General features: G+C 35.8%; 1 protein-coding gene across 1 annotated transcript in view; it reads right to left on the bottom strand.

Moving 5' to 3' along the window:
* LOC149237824 (uncharacterized) overlaps positions 1-14,709 on the bottom strand; it is a 479,771-nt gene extending 465,062 nt beyond the window's left edge. Inside the window, exon 1 of the mRNA XM_089372813.1 lies at positions 13,742-14,709. Coding sequence (XP_089228939.1) covers positions 13,742-13,834 — 93 coding nt within the window. The 5' untranslated portion in view covers positions 13,835-14,709. The remainder of the gene's footprint in view (positions 1-13,741) is intronic.
* Positions 14,710-18,261: the final 3,552 nt, after the last annotated feature.

Raw genomic sequence — 18,261 nt, 5'->3', positions numbered from 1 at the left:
CACATTATGAGGATACAAAGAGAAACACCTTCTTTAACCAATTGATAAATCTCAAACAAAAGGGTTCAATGGTGGAGCACATTGAGGACTTCCAAAAGTTGAATATAAGGGTAAATGATATTCTAGAGGAGCATAAGATTGATGTATTCATAGGGAATCTAAAGGATAACATCCAACATGAGGTTTTCCTTTGGGAACATGATTCATTGGAGAAGGCCTTCAGGTTGGCAAGAAAAAATGAAAGCAAAATTATGGCAACAAGGAAGCCTACCATTCACAACTATAAATATGTAAGTGTGGTTTCTCCTAGCCTTCCACAACCTAAAAGGTTGACACCACAATAATTGCAAGGAAAAAGGGCAAAAGGAATTTGTTACAGCAAGTACACTAAAGGTCATAAGTTTGCTAAGAAGAAATTATTTTACATCGATTATGAAGAGGAGGAAGAAAAGGAATAAGAAACATCAAAAGAAGAAGATATACATGAGGAACCAACCCTAGAGAAAGAAGAAATGAATCTGATCATATCTTGTAATGCATTGGCAAGAATTACCACTCCTCAAACTCTCAAGATAGAAGGACATATCAAGAAGAAAAAGGTAATAATGTTGACTGATTCGGGTAGCATCCATAATTTTATTCATTATAAGATAGCCAAGGAATTAAATTGCTTCCTATATCCAACACCATAGTGTCAAGTGATGGTTGCAAATGGAGGAACCATAAATTGATCGGGAAAGTGCCATAATATGAAGCTATCCATGGGAGAATATGTATTGAATAGTCCAATGCTTTCCATTCCACTGGGTGGTGCTGATGTGATACTAGGAGTCCAATGGTTAAAATCTTTGTGTACGATAGCTTTTAATTTTCAAGAACTTTTCTTGAATTTTTTTTGGGAAGGAAAGGAATTTGAATTAAGGGGTATCACATGGAAACCAGGAAACATAATTAGCTCTAATAGCATGACAAAGCTTCTAAAGAAAGAACAACGTGGTGTAATTGCAAAATTATGTTCACTTGAGGCTTAAACATCAAAATCATCTATTTCTCTAGACCTCCAAAAAGTCTTGGAAAATCATTCCAAGGTATTTGAGACTCCCAAAGGCATCCCACCTATTCGTGATCATGATCATGCTATTCATTTGATTCCAGGAAGTATTTCTCCAAACATGAGGCCTTACAGATATCCCTATGTCCAAAAGAGTGAGATTGAACGTATGGTTGCATAAATGCTAGAGGCTGATATAATTCAACCTAGTCAAAGTTCTTTCTCTACTCTAGTGGTATTGGTGCACAAGAATGATGGATCATGGCACATGTGTCCAGATTATAGGGAGTTCAACAAGCTCACTATTGAAGACAAATTTCCCATTCCTATCATTGATGAATTATTGGATGAATTACATGGAGAAATTTACTTCACCAAGTCAGATCTTTGTTCAGGTTTTCATCAAATAAGAATGAAGAATGAAGATGTTCCGAAAACAACATTTAGAACTCATGAGGGCTATTTTGAATTTTTGGACATGCCTTTTGGCCTTACCATTGCACCTTCTACATTTCAAGGTTTGATGAATTCCATTTTTAAACCCTTCCTTAGAAAATTTGTGTTAGTATTTTTTTATGATATACTAATCTACATCAAGTCTTGGAAGGATCATGTTCAATAGTTGATAGGGTGTTCAAGCTATTGGAGGAGAAACAATTATAAGAAAAAACCTCCAAATGTTTCTTTGGAGTACAGGAGGTGGAATATTTGGGTCACATTGTATCTCATGAGGGTGTTAAGGTAGATCCTAACAAAATTAAAGCCATTAAGGAATGGAAAATACCCACATCCATAAAAGTATCTGCAAAGATTTCTCGGGTTGACAGGGTATTATCGTAAGTTTGTTAATAATTATGGAAGAATAACAACACCTATAACAACATTACTGAATAAAGATGCATTTTCTTGGACTCCAGAAGCAACCAAGGCCTTTGAGCATATTAAAGAGGCAACGTGCCAAGCACCAGTCTTAGCTATGCCAAACTTCAGAAAAACGTTTATTGTGAAATGTGATGCCTCAAGAAATAAAATTGGTGCTGTTTTAATGCAAGAAGGAAGACCCATTGCTTTTGAAAGTCGTCCAATCAAACGAAAGTATTTACACAAAGCTATTTATGAGAAGGAAAACTTGATAATACTACATGCACCTAAGAAATGGTGACCTTACCTAATGGGAAGGCACTTCAAGATAAAAATAGATCATGATAGACTTAAATACTTTTTAGAACAAAGATTATCTTCAAAAGAGAAAAAAAAATGGGTCACAAAGATGTTGGGTTGTGACTTTGAAATTATCTACAAAAAAGGGAAGAAAAATGTTGTTCCAGATGCACTCTCAAGAAAGGATGAGGATGTGGAAGCATTTATTTGTGCCATTCATATTATCCAACTAGATTGGATAACCAAAGCAAAGGATGAATGGAAGAATGACGAAGAAGTGTGGGCACTCATTCAAAAGTTGCAGCAAGATCCTAGTACATCTGAGACATTCAGTTGAAATAATGATTCATTATGGTACAAAGATCGCTTGTACCTTTGTAAGAATTCCCAGCTCAAACAAAATATTCTTTGGGAATTGCACACCTCTCCCTTAGGAGGGCAATCAAGATTTTAAGAAACTTACCACACGGTTAAGAAGGATTTTTTTGGGATGGCCTTAAATCTGATATTCAAAAGTTTGTGGCAGAATGTTTGGTTTTCCAACAAAATAAAGTTGAGACAATTAAGACCCCGAGTCTATTACAATCTTTATCCATTCCAAGTCAATGTTGGGAGGAGGTTTCAATGGATTTTATCACAGGTTTTCCCAAGTCCAAAGGAAAGAGTGTCACCATGGTGGTAGTTGATAGACTTACCAAGTATGCACATTTTTGTGCGTTATCTCATCCATTTAAGGCTAGTACAGTTTCTAATGCATTTATGGAAACAATTCAAAAGTTACATGGAAACCTAAAGATTATTATAAGTGACCAAGATCCTATTTTCACAGGAAATTTTTAGATGGAATTATTTTCTTGTCTGGATACTCAATTAGCTTATAGCTCATATTATCATCCTCAATCAAATGGGCAAACTAAGATAGTGAACAAATGTTTGGAAGGATATCTTCATAACCTTGTATATGATAAACATACACAATGGGTGAAGTGGTTACCTCTAGCTGAATGGTGGTATAACACTTCCTTCCATATTGTAGCAAAAATGACCCCATTTATGGCACTTTATGGATATAATCCACCTTTGATCACATCATCTTTACTAGAAAATTCTAAGGTTCAAGCAGTGGAAGATCACATTGAGCATCAACAAGTACTCCAATTCTTGAAGGATAACCTCACTTTGGTGCATAATAGAATAAAACAACAATCTTATCAACATCGCAGTGAAAGAAGTTTTGATGTAGGCGTCTGGGTATTTTTACGGCTACAACCATACAAACAAATGTCCCTCAAGCAAGCAAAGAAGGGTAATAAATTATCACCAAAGTATTATGGTCCTTACAAGGTGTTGCAAAATATTGGTACTATGGCATACAAATTAGAACTTCCTACATCTTCTCGAGTGCACCTAGTTTTCCATGTTTCATGCTTAAAGAAGGTTATAGGTGACAAGCTCCCAGTTCAAACAATATTACCAAAACTTAATGAGGAAGGAAAAGTCATATTGGAACATGAATAAGTCGTGGAAACAAGAATTTGACAGCTACGAAATTCGATCAATTTCAGAGTATCTGATCAAGTGGAAGAACTTACCTGCGAAAGATTCCACATGGGAGGATGAGAATTTTATACAGAAGCATCCAGAACAACTCAAGCGTTTAGGACAACATTTTTTTTTAATGAGAGGGGCATGTTAGGTCCCTATAATACTAGTGTATTCCCTCATTGTTATTAGAGTAGCCCCCTTATTGTTATTGTTGTGCCCCATAGAAGCCCACTAATGTTATTGTTGTGCCCTTAAATTATTATTGTTATATTGGATTTGATTATATTGTGACCCCTTAGACTCCTATATATATAAAGGAGGTTTTTCCATTTGAATCATCCAAGAATTGTTCATTTGTGTAATGTAAAGGAGGTTGCCCCCTCGAAGAGGCTGATTTTGAAGTTGTTGATATATCTTTTCTTCTATTTTGTGAGTTGGTTGCATAACAAAGTGTATTTCCTTAGGGTGCACCAGTGTTGTTCGTAAAGAAGAAAGATGGTACTCTTAGATTGTGCATTGATTACAAACATTTGAACAAGGTAACGATCAAGAACATGTACCCATTGTTGAGGATTTATGATTTGTTCGATCAGTTGAAGGGAGCAACAATGTTCTCTAAGATCGTCTTGAGATCGAGATACCATCAGGTACACAACAAGGAAGAGGATATCTTCAAGACTGCATTCAGGACTAGGTATGGGTATTATGAGTTTGTTGTTGTTCCATTCGGTTTGACTGATGCTCCAGCTACATTTATGTGTTTGATGAATAATGTATTGTGTCTTTATCTAGAAAGGCTTGTCATTGTATTCACTGATGACATATTGGTATATTCTAAAAATGAGGAAGAGCATGCCAAGAATTTAGCAGCAATGTTGAGATTGCTAAGAGAACACCAGTTGTATGCTAAACTTAGCAAGTGCAACTTCTTTCAGATTAAGTTACATTACTTGGTGCATGTTGTCTCCAAGGATGTCATAGTAATAGATCCAGAAAATATAAGGGTCATCATGGAGTGGGAAGCTCCTAAGAATGTGGATGAGGTGAGATCATTTATGGGATCGACAGGTTACTACAAGAGGTTCATCAGGAAATTCTCACACTTTGCATATCCTAGCACATCATTGTAGCGGAAAGGTAAGAAGTTCAAATGGAGAGAAGAATGCGAGGCTAGTTTTGAGCAACTTAAGAAATTGTTGAAACTTGCACCAGTGCTAAAGATTGAAGATCCGGACAAGGAGTTTGTAGTATGTATAGATGCTTGCAAGAGAGGACTCGGTGGGGTTCTCATGCAAGAAGGACAGGTAGTGTGCTATGAGTCATAGAAACTGAATGAGCATGAGTAGAACTATCCAACACCTGATCTTGAGCTAGCATTGATTATACATGCATTGAATATGTGGAGACATTATCTTTTGGGTAGAAGATTTACATTGATGAGCGATCATAGTGGGTTGAGATATTTGTTTGATCAGCTGAATCTGAATGCCAGACAAGCTAGATGGTTGGCTACCCTTAGTGAGTTCGACTTCGAGATTAGATACATCAAAGAAAAGGAGAACCGAGTTGCAGATTCTCTTAGCAGGAAGGTATAGTTAAATCACATAGTAGCTATGTGCTCTTATGGGATAGAGTTACATGATAAGATCTTGCAGGCAGGACAACAGAACACAGGTACATGTACAGGTGCAGGTAGTGGTGCATGTACATGTACAGGTGCAGGTACAGGTACATGTACAGGTACAGGTACAAGTGATCAGGATGCAGATTATCGTCTCACGATAGATGGTTTGATGAGATTTAGAGACAGGATCTATGTTCTGAATTGCAGTGAGCTCAAGAAGCTTATCTTGAGAGAGTTTCATGCCAAGCCATACTCGGGTCATCTAAGATATCAAAAGACATTGATGGTGGTGAAGAAGTTATACTATTGGCCATGTCTGAAGAAGGAAGTGGTAGAGTTTGTGGTAGATGTTTAGATTTTCAGCAGGTTAAGGTGGAATGTAAGCATCCGGGTGGTTTTCTACAACCAATAGTGATTCCGAAATGAAAATGGGAGGTCATTTCCATGTATTTTATCATAGGTATTCCAAGGACAGTGAGGCAACATGATTCTATATGGTCGTGGTTGACATGTTGAGAAAGGTAGCTCACTTCATTCCATTAAAGACTACATATTCAGTGAGTGAGGTAGCACAGGTGTTCATCAGAGAGATAGTGAGATTGCATGGTGTTTTGAAGAAGATTGTGTTAGACAAGGATGAAAAGTTCACTTCCAAGTTTTGGAAGGATCTATTTGCAAGTTTTGGTACAAAGTTGGCCTTCAGTACAACTTATCATTCGCAGACAAATGGATAGACAAAGAAGGTCAATAGGATCTTGGAGGATATGTTGGGGATGTATGTGATGCAACAACAGAGGAAATGGGAGTAGTATCTTCCATTGGTTGAGTTCACATACAACAATGGTTATCAGGAGTCATTTAGGATGAGTCCTTTCGAGGCATTGTATGGATGGAGTTGTAACACTCCCATCAGCTGGAGTGATCGAGTGAACTGGGTAATTATTGGACCGGATATGTTGGTGGACGTGGAGCAACAAATGCATGTTATAAAGAAGAATCTAAAGGCAGTATAGGATAGGCAGAAGAGTAATGCAGATCAACATAGGGTATTAAAGGAGTTTCAGGTTGGGGACCATGTGTATTTGTGCATCAAGCCTGAGAAAAGATCTTTGAGGATTGGATCATGTGCCAAGTTTGCATCATGATATTGTAGGACTTTCGAGATCCTTGAGAGGATTGGACCAATGGCATATCGACTTGCACTACCTCTAATAGTGAAAGTCCATGATGTTTTCCATATGTCATTGCTTAAGAAGTATATAGGATGTTGATCATGTTATTGATTGGTCTGTATTGCAGGTGGAGCAAGAAGGATAGTTCTAGTTGAAGCCTCAATGCATATTGCAGTGAAAGTATCTCATGCTCAGGAACAGAGGCATAGAGAAAGTTAAAGTGTAGTGGAATCACTTTGGGCCCGAAGAAGCTACATGGGAGATGGTGGATCAGATGTGGGCCCTGTATCCTTCATTGTTTGGTGGTTGAGGCAAAGCGGTTTTGGTTTGATGTTAGTTTATGTTTAGCATATGTTTTGCTGATATTTGGTATATGTATGTATATGTATTTGGATGTAAATACCACCATGAGCTAAGTTATAAAGCTCCAATAAGTGGCATGGTTGTTATATTGTCATGTTGTCATGATGTTTTTCTTTTGAGCAGGTCTTTCATTGTAAATACTGCAACAAGCTAAGTTGTAAAGCTCCATAGGATGTATGTTTGTTTTTCAGTGGTTTTGCTGAGGTCTTGGTTTGGTTTAATACTGAGGATGATGTTCCCTAAGGGGGATGGTTCTGTAACAACCTTGGTGAAAATTTCATGTAAAGGCAAAATAAGACCACGGTTAAGGGACACTTTGCTAAGATATCCTAATGGCAAAAGTTAATAAAGGCAAAATAAGACCACGGTTAAGGGACACTTTGGTAAGATATCCTAATGGGCATCACTGGATGTGTGTTTGGCTAAGGAAAATTGGCAAAGGCTATGACAAAGGAATTAAAAGGAAAAAAGGCATTTTTGGCACATTTATTTATGAAAATTAAATAAATTAGGAGAAAAGTAAGGTGAAAGGTCACAGGTTGCATGTGAGGAGGAAATTGAAGGAAAACAATGGAAAATGAAGAAAATAGAGACCTCATTCATAAAAAGGCTTATGAGGATCAATGGGCAAGATTTTTTCTAACCTTTGGTCAATTCAAGTTTGGAGCTCTCTCATTATTCTCTTTGTCTCTTTCTTACTCTTGGTCACTTAGAGTTTTCTTAGAGCACTCTAGATTTGGATCAAGGAAGGAAAAGCAAGCAAAGGGAAAGGAAGGAAAGCAAGGATCAAGGAAGAAGAGCAAGATCAGGCAGCTTCAACAGGAATACTTGCAAATAACTTTTTGCATGTGTGATTTCCTAGCTGGTTTGGATATGCATGACTTTGCATGTTGGTGTATGGTTCTCTTGTTGTCGGTGGCATGGTTTTGTCAGGTTGTGACAAGTGTTTTCAACCTAGCCTTGCCTTTTTCCAGATGCCATGATGTTGGGATGTTTATTTCGGTTTTTGGGCTTTGGTTTGTAGGATGGATTTCAAAATCTGGGGCGGAGGTGGTCTCAAGTTTCATTCCCAAGGGCCTAGGAATTCCTTAACCGGTATTGGCAGGATACATGGTAAATCCTGAGGGAGAAGTCTCAGTTTAGGGCCTAGTGATCAAGGTTTGGATTGAGGTAAAGCTTTAGAGACTAGTATCGATTTAGGGCCCAGTGATCTGTGATTGGATTACGGTAAAGCTTGAGGTACAAGGAGATGAAAAATTCCTCAAGGATAGTGATGGATTCTGGATGGCATTTCAAGTTCGTTCGGTTATGGTCGGAACACCAATTTTGGTGTGATCATGGTTTAATGAGGGTGGAGGTGGTTTAACCTCTGGATTCCCTTGGTTGTTCTTGGATTGCTTTTTCTATGAGATCCCACATTCATTCTTGAAATATGGCACATGGGTGTCTGTCTAAAAGAAAGATTTGTTTCAGCCATGTCTACAGTTAAGGGGTGCGTGGAAGTCCTGAACCTGGTCGGATTTGCCTATGATTAATAAAAGCTAAGTTCTCTTACTTTTTCACTTGTTTATATGTGGATTTAATGGTTGTCCTATCTCTGATATTTATATGGTTTTATGTTGGTTATACGCATGGTTATATCAATGGTTCATGTCATATTTATATCATGTATTTACTTGTAATTGTTAAATGGATGGATGAAAGACCTAATTGATGTTATAAAAGTTCAAAGGAGAAGGTAGTGATCCTTTTGGTCACGTTTAATAAGTTCTTTCAGTCATTCATGCTTTGTCTTGTATCCTAGACCTGTAGGTTGCATTGATGCCAAGTGTTTGACATAATTTTAGTCCCGGTTGGGGATGCTTAGGCCTAGTCCTAAGGTTGAATTTTGATTTTTTTATCTTGTCATCATGTCTTTGATGAATTCTAGAGGTTGTAACAAGTTATGGGCAGAGGCCGGGATTCTGGGCTAGAAAAGTGGCTCAAATCTCGGGGACGCTGGCACATGTCTGCTAAAAAGAGTCCAGGGACGTTGGCACATAGGCTTGTGAGAGTGACTTTGGCTTCTGGATGTTGTCATGCCTATAACATGAGAGTGACCAGTGGTTAAAAGGCTTAAAACATCATTGGGACTCAAGGACATGATGCCTAAGTGACTGAGATGTCTCCTGAGGGTGTTGTTGTTGATGTGGATGGTTTTGCTTAAGGTGTTATATTGATTCCAATTCCTTAAGGTCACCAAGGAAGTTGAATCCCTTATAGTGGCCTCTCTTGTCGCATGTTTACCCTGGCTAGCCGGTTGCTTGGGTAGACCTAGGAGGAGGGGGTGTTACAACCAACAACTTATTAGTGGTGCTCCCACCTATGTTCTCAACCCCCAAAGGAAACACAGGGTGTTATCGACCCACTAGATCTAGGGTGCCTCAACGTCTCAGTAGGTTCTCAACCAACTAGTCTCTAGTGGTTTTATCAGCCTTGGAAGCACAACCACGACCCAGGTGATTCTTAGTCAACAAGCCTTTGTGGGTTTCTTAACCTAACTATCACAAGAGCATCTCTACTCCACCAAACTCTCGTATGGCCTTAACGCAAAGGCTCAACATAGGCCTCACAAGCACACACGAAGCACAAGGAGTCCACACACACTATTACAAGCCCACATGCATCCAAGAATGTGAAAGCTAGGAAGACACGTCTCCTATATTTTCTCAGCGAGTTCTCTCCCCCTCGCCCTTGTCTTGCGCATCATAATTTCTGCTTCACCTTATTCTCCCCCTCTCTTCTTACATGTTGACACTAACAACCCAAACCCCAAGGTAGTTTGCAGATTCATCCTCTTGATCAAGATCCCATTTTCTCCATTAACTACCTATAGCGGTCCATCCCTCCCCATAAGAAGTTCGGTGATAACTTAAATGGAAATATGCCTTGCAAGTAACTCCTCCTAGATACCTCTAATCCATGTCACATCTCATCCAATCATCATTTATAAATAAAAATTATGTACATGAATTTTACAATTCATAATAACATTTAGAAAAGGGTTGACAAAAAGGGATGTCATATCTAAGAACTTGATTTAATCTTGTGTGTTGTTGATTATCCGATAAGTGACATGGAGTCATATACCTCCTTGGCATTTAAGACCTATTAATCAAACTTTTAATATCTAACCTTATTACAACATCAAATAACACTTATGAAACCACTATTATACCTCACATTGTAAGTTTCAACTCTTTTGCAAAATGACATAGATCTTAATTTACAATATGAAACTACAAATAACAACCATAATAATAAGCCATGTGATTGAAAATTAACATTATGAAAATATAATGACAATTCTTCTATTTTTATTAAAATCATAGAGGATTTAAAATACCTCTATGAATCTAAGGGATAAGCTCAATTGGTTTTTTTTAATCATGTTGAACATTTTACTAGTTTCGTGTTAGTATTTCTTTGGTTCAAATCACCATGAGTAATGGAAATTATGTTACACCTACATGTTCACTATGGTGTTCATCAATGAAGGTGGGGAAGCATCCACTCGATAGGGCCAAGCATGCACTTCTCCATTCACACACACTTCTTAGTTGACAAGATCCTATCTTTATTTAGCATGATACAACCTTCAGAACCAAAAATCCTAGTTACAAGAAACTCACAAATATTTAAAACATGATCTTAAAATAGTCATGGCTATCTGCTTCCAAGTTCTTTCATTTTTTGACATGATTAATTTCACTTCTACACAATTAAAAATCACCTCTTTGACTATTAGAAACAACCAAAAAACCCAATTCAAATGATTAACCACTTCCACTGAATAAAAAAATAATTAACAACTTTAACGGTGCATGCATATTAGGTATAATGAATGTATGTGAGCAAATGAGTTGAAAACATTTCCTAGTGGTACTAATAATTTCATCCCAGTTGTTAGCTTCCATTCCTTACCCCCTTTTTGCTTGTAAAAAACTAGGGGGGAAACCCTTGATCTTAACCTTCCTAAATGTGTTCGATCATGAGCAAGTAGAAAGATACCTCCTCTGCTTTAAAGAATCCAATCCAATTAAAAAATAAACACATGGAATGAAATATGAGATTTAATTCACGCTTAGTTTGAGGCTTTTGCACAATTCTTAAACTCAATATTTTCTTAGACAAAAATTTGTGTGAAGGTAGAAAAATTTGTCCTCTACAACATATTAAAATTTTAAATCCAAAATTTAACATTTGAGGTTGCATTTATGGTAAAATATAGATTCCTATCACTCCTAAAATGTTGTGCTTATTAAAATTTTAAATCCAAGATTTAACATTTGAGGTTTCATTTAGGGTAAAATCTAGACTCCTATCACTCCTAAAATGTTGTGATTTATTTGAACATGATAGAAACCCTTAAACTCAATATTTTGCAATATTTTTTTTTGAATAGGTAAAGGAATATTTCCTATGTTGCACGAGGAACTGCCCCCAAAAAAACTACCTACCGTGCATCCCTGTGCTTTGGGGAATTGTAGACCCTTAGGAACCATCCTCAAACGAATGGGGACTTCATTGAGGACTTAAGGACTTGCTCACCGTCCCCAATACATTTTGAGAAAATTTCAGGATGTTCCAGACATATTTTAGGGATGTCATGTGCATATTTCATTATGTTCTTTGGGAAAATTTCAAGGATAATCTGAGTATATATCTTCAATTTTGACAATCATAGACAATGCTGATTGGACAATATGACTATTTCTTTTATCCACTATATTTGGATTGCATTGATTCTAAATTTGTTATACAAGTTGCAGATCAAAACTTGGGATTTGTATGATGGGTTTCAATTTGGGTTTCTAGTGATTTAAATATTGTATTTTTGGCTTAAAAATTAAAAGAAGAAAAGCCTCCATGTCAAGAAAATATGAAATATAACATTTCAAAGGACCAACTGTTATGGTCATTGCTCTTTTTCTTCTCATTTTTTGAGTCAGCTTAACTTTTACATATTGTACATGGGTTTCCAAGAGTCATTCAATTCTAGTTCTTCCACCATCCCAACCACAGCCATTGTGAAAATAATCACATGGTAGTGACTTGGATATGGTGCTAAATGATTGAATAAATTCCTATTCAAACACATTTTTCATCTAAAATATGAATATAATCTCTTTACAAAACCAAAGTACTTAAATTCATTTTCAACACAATAGTAAAAGTTTTCAAAACCCATTGAAAAGGGAACACCTTTTACATTTTAACATAATCATCATTAACAAGAAATATGAGAATCAAAAGTTGCTATAGAGATTTTGGTCTATCTCATAGACCCTTTGTGGATCTTACTTGAAATTGAAAATAGTTTCACTTAAATTCTTGAAGCCAAATTGCATTTTTCTCATGTCTAGCAACTAATAATAGAGTTTCACTCAACCCTTTTTAAATTGCTCAAATTTTTTTAGAATTGACAAGTGTAGAGGTTGTATATAATACTATATGGTATAACTTGTTCTACTTATGTATAATTATAATTGACGTCCCCAACCTATTGTCCACGAAGAATTTTGGGGTGCCCTTAATAGTCTCGAGGGCATGTCCCTGCACTATAACTCCCCATCCCAAAAACCAATGCAACATAGAATCTTTCCTATACAACATTGTCAAATTTTAAAAGCTAATCTCAAACATTTGAGTTTGAAAAAAATCGGAACTTACGCTTTTATGTGTGGAAATCAAAACATGTGGAATTTCTACTATAATCACCTACTTTGGTAGTATCCCTTTGAAATAATATTTTTTGATGAAAAATACTGGGTAGGTACTAGAATGTTTCCTATACAACATTGTCAAATTTTAAAAGTAAACTCATTTGAGTTTGCAAAATGGTTAAAACTTAGAACTTTTATCCTTATCTTTGTTGAAATCAAAACATGTAAATTTTTTACTATACTTTTTGAAATTCACACTTTAATTCAATATTTTTTAATAAAAAGTTGTGGATATGTAAATAAATATATCTTACCTAAAATATTCAAATTTAAAAATTAAAAATAGTAATCCTACAAAATCTATGCAAGAGATCTTTGCCTGCTTGCCTGAAAACACTTCTCTGCACGTTAATCTTGCATGAGAACGCCCTATGGGGCTAAGGTTATAAATTTCTCAAAAATAACTCTATGAGGATGAGGATGCCTTGTAAGTGGATTGGTAAAATCATTTTGGAACTTATTAGGTTCCCACTCCAACGACCGGTGGACAAACATGTATGTTTCATATTCAATTCCAACAACAACATTTCTTTTGGTCTAAAATTATTCCAGGACAAGAAGTTGAAGCTGCTTTTGGAGGTAATTGCCAAAACAAATTTAAAAATGTTGGGCTAAAATTATTCCATGACAAGAAGTTGAAGTTGCTTTTGGTGGTAATTGCCAAAACAAATTTAAATGAAAATTCCGACTAGAGCATTCAAACGATACAAACAAGAGCAAGAAATAAAACAATTGGGCACACATAAGTTTCATATTCAAATCCAACAACATTTATTTCTGTGTCTAAAATTATTCCATAACAAGAAGTTAAAATTGCTTTGGTGGTAATTACGAAAACAAATTTAGCTGGACAATCTTACATAATAAGAAAACATGCAAACAAAACCAAACCAGAGCAAGACATAAAACAATCGGACACACACCAGCAATGAAGCTCTAATATGCGTTGTTACGTGCATAAATTCAAGCAATCAGAAAGTGACATATCGTCAACATAACGTGCAAAATCCTTCTCAAACTAAACAAAGCAGCACTTTATATATAATTTTAGTGTACTGACCAGTGCTCCATTTGAACCTGCTGCAATGGCCCTGAGATCGAAAGTGCGGCCCGAACTTCCACCGGATGAATCGAGCTTCTTTCTGGTGTACATTTTTGTAGCCCGTGCGTTGCTGATTTTCAGACGTCAAATTTCCCCTCCTTTGTCTTTCACGTTTGGATTTTCTCCAATTTCTCTTCGTTTGAAGGCTATTTCCTCGATTCCAAGGACGAAAAACTTCTAATATTTCACAGCACCAGCTCAGCTGCCCCTTTATTTATATAAATTTAAAAATATAACACCTGCTTAAGTAGATTGTATACACAGAGGAATGTCCATTTATTTTTGCTTTAACAAACTTGTTACTGATTGCCTGAGCGTTTCTTCGAGACAAGATGATCTTCTGGACATGCATTTACAAATTTGAAGGAGAAGTGACAAATGAGTTGCAGAGAAGCACTCAATTGAGTGCACAGATCTTCTTTAATTCCGGCATTATATCAAACTTTAAAGCAATTTCCTTTTTGTTTAACTCGAATCTGCGAAATTTCTCCCAAAACCTCAATTTTCGGCCAGAAACCCTACTGCAACCAAGAAACAAAGTTTCGCCCTAATTTCAACCGGCAATCCATAGCTGTCAGTGATGTATGCAAAAAATTCTTTAAAGCCGAGTCTGTGTGGACTGGACAGAGGCAAAATGATTTGCTAAGTGCGCTAAATATGAGTCTGTGTGGACTGGACAGAAGCAAAGAAGCAAAATAATTTACTCTTTAAAGTGCGCTAAATATGGTTGCCTTAGTCTCTACAAACTCCAACAGTGACAATTTTGATCATCTGCATGCCGCCAGCTGAAAGGAATTGTCCTTTAGCGAATATGATTTATTACAGGGTAAAAGACGGAGAGACTTCATTTTTCTTGGAAATAGGCGTAGGAGACTGCATTTGGCCTTATCGAAATTGTTGATAAAAGCAATCACATGAAATATTACTTCGTTATGTGCCGATCACGGGGCCGATTCGATCCGAGAGCGATGGAAGCGGACTTGCAGAGATCTGGTCTTCATCCTCATTTAATTCGATTGGCTGAAGTGCGTGCTGATCGTTTGTTTTAAGACGTATTTATTTGAAGGTCTGCCGGCCGGACACCTGTCTTCACCGCGGAAGACCGACCAACCGACCAATCGATCAACGGTCTACCTGACACTTCGCATTTAGGGCACACCGCCATGGCTGATATTCATGAATAAATTATCGATATCATTTTCTGGGTTATCATGGAAGTGTAAAAGGGCATTTTGTTTGATAAGCCTTTAACTGGTTGCATACTAACCACACATCAGCAACTCACGAAATTTGTGTGAGGGGATCTCATCTCCAAGCTTTTTATCTTTAGGCGATGAGCTTTTGTTCACTCATTTTAATTCCATTATCGCATTTGAACACACTAAAATGAAAAATCCGTTTAAATTATAAATAGATAAGGTGGTGTTTTTTTGCTAAGATATATTTGATTTGTTTTTGATCCACTGACACTTGAATCGGAAACTAGAGTTCTCACTAAGGTAATCTGCCTCAGGTGAACTACATAAAAAGCTTTTTCACTGTGACTAGTTTTTTTTGGTAAGTCAAAGTTTTTTCATTTTTCAGAAGAAAAATATAAAGACATCAAAATATATGTGCTCTTATCTCAATTAGGTTTGTTGATCAAAGTTATTATCATGTTACAAATAAAAAGCTAAATAATTTATATATTTAAAAAAAACAAAAAAAACTAAAAACATAATGGTTACTATAATCACTTATTAGAAGTGATGGAAGTAGGATTATCTAGCCTCGTTTTTGGACGGGAATGAGGATGGTAAAGACAGTGGACATGTTGCTCAAAATAGAAAGTGAGCAAGCTAAACTTTCAAATTTTTGATTTTCTTAGTCAATAAATTCTAACCACAATTCTTTCAAAAATATAACATTAAAATTAATAAATTAACTCTAACTCACCCTGATTTAATTTTTAACTCGTGTGAAAAACTTATACTCTACTATTTTTAGACAAACAAATAAAGATTCAATGTACAAGATGCCAAAACCAAAAATATCTCACAGTTACATCATGATAAAGAAAATACCTATTTTTCATAATGTTACTTTTATTATTTATTAAATTGTTCTTTCCACTGCTTTGATTTGACCATATCCCCTTTTACTTGCCAAAGGTTTGGAAATTAAAAACCAACCCTTAAGAGATTTGGGGGAGTTTAATATTTTTGGGGGTTTAATGTTTTTTTTGTTTTTTTCCTATATAATGCTGGCCGCCTCATTTACCTTTACCTTAATCCTATTGCCTCATTTACCTTTTGCCTACAAACAAGGACATGTGATGAGTTGTCCCTCGAATTTCTCATAGCATGTATTTGTTTTCCTAATAGAGGAACTAGACCAATGCATGGTAATGAATGACGTTGTCTTACGTATCATGTTATGTCCCTTAAATTTCTTAACATTGGGAGACTTTGATTTTGGTAGACCAATGCATGGTAATGAATGACGTTGTCTTACGTATCATGTTATGTCCCTTAAATTTCTCAACATTGGGAGACTTTGATTTTGGTATCCTAGTTTTCCTAATAAGTTTTCTAATCATTGAAGTCATACATGGTTTCACTGTTCTGGCTTTTATGGAATGACTTTTTGTTCATAAGTTTTGTGCTTAGAGATTATATTTAGTCTTGATCGTCATTCAAATTGTTCGAAGTTGTCCACCGGATGATATTTAGAATAGTAATGTTGTGTTTCTTGAATTTATTATAATATATTTGTTTTATAATGCGAAAATTTGGTTTTGTACGTGGAGAGTAGTTTTAGATTTGGTTTTTGTTTTTACCATTGAAGTTGTACATGAGTTTGTTTTTCTCATATATACATTTACTGTTCTATCTGTCACTCAATTTATTTTTGCAAATTTTGAATTTGTGTTCAGAGATTAAATTTGGTTTTGGATGTCGCTCATAAAAGATTTTCTTTGTTGATTATCTTATCATGTTTCTTCGTAAAGAGGTTTTCACAATTGTGGAAAATAGAGTGAATATATTTTAGGTGGTAGGGTTGGGTGCGGAAGAGGCAAAGGTAGGGTGGGAGGATGTGGTAAAGGAATGTATAATGTGGTTGCTTTATAGGTATTGGGTGAAATGAAAAGAGTTATTTGGTAAAACTAGGGGATATCTAGTAAACATATAATTTTATATTTTTATTACAAATTTTGTTGGAAATATGTATTGACCTCGGGTTATTTTGGGAGTTATTTATCAATAACTAGTGAAATTATCATATGCCATAAATATATGTGCTATGTCATATGTTTATTAAGTGAATACTTCATGATGTCACATTTCCCATCCTTGAATTTGTGCATGTTAACCAATGAAGTTGGTTTTTGTTAATAGATTGTGCATATGTTCACAACATTCATTTTTCTCATAGTTTGTATTGATAAATTTAGCTCTTCCTACTTGTTTTGTTCTCAAAGACTAGGTAATTGAGCTTATCTTGCTTGAGCTAAGATTGATAACACCTTTGTTAGGTTTCTTAGTCATTAGCTTCACTTAAATTTCTATAGTTCAAATGCGTTCTTTGCTTACAAGCAAGGATATGTGATTATGTGAGCCTCAATCTTGGCTTCCCAATCCTTGAAGTTGTACATGGTATTAGATGTGATTTCATGTGTTGGATTGTTCTAGCACATGTTTTATGGTTTTCTTTGGGTCCATCATTGGCTTGAAGGTGGCATGATTCTTTGTAGTTCATGCGGTCTCATGTTTGGTGTTGGACTAACTAATTGATATTCGTTAATTAAATTGAAGCGAAGAAAGAATGAGAAGTGTCTTGATTTCCATGATTTGGTATAACTTAAGGTTTTAAACATAGAAATCACATACTATTATGCATATGCATCTAATTAATGTCTTTTCATGTTCTCCCTTGATATTCATGTATTGTATTGGACTGGTGAATTAGCCTTATATATTACATCCATGTATATTAGTATAGGTTGAGGTCTAGAGAGGTGGGTGGCATGTTTTCCCTTGTTTCATATGAGCATGCCTTCTCAAGCTAGGTTTGAGTTCATAAATCAAGATGAATCTCTCCAGGTTTTGGATTTAACAAATCCTATATATTATTTTTGAGTTTTTGGATTTGAGAATAGAGGAAACAAAATAATTGCTATATGTAGATGCATGACATTAACAATTGAGGTTCTTCGACACCCTTTTGTTCCTTAATTATTGTCTAAAAATTGTATGCATTTACCTTAAGAAAAAAATCTCTTGAGACTTATTCTTTTCAATTAACATAATTTCTACCATAGGAAACTTTCTTTTAGTTGATTTTGTGGCTAGATAGTTTTAATGAGATGTAACTAATTTAACTCTGAGGGTTAGCTCATTTGGTTAAGTCTCCTTCATTAATAACACCTTTTCTATTGAGATGTTACCAGTTCAATTCTCTCGACACTCTTGAGGCTAGGCTCAGTGGTTGTGGTTGAC

Source organism: Pinus tabuliformis, chromosome 8, assembly GCF_031772625.1.
Source record: "Pinus tabuliformis cultivar Carrire ecotype Pingquan chromosome 8, CPIR1, whole genome shotgun sequence".
Classification (NCBI taxonomy): Eukaryota; Viridiplantae; Streptophyta; class Pinopsida; order Pinales; family Pinaceae; genus Pinus; species Pinus tabuliformis.
This window is presented reverse-complemented; position numbering and strand designations above follow the sequence as displayed.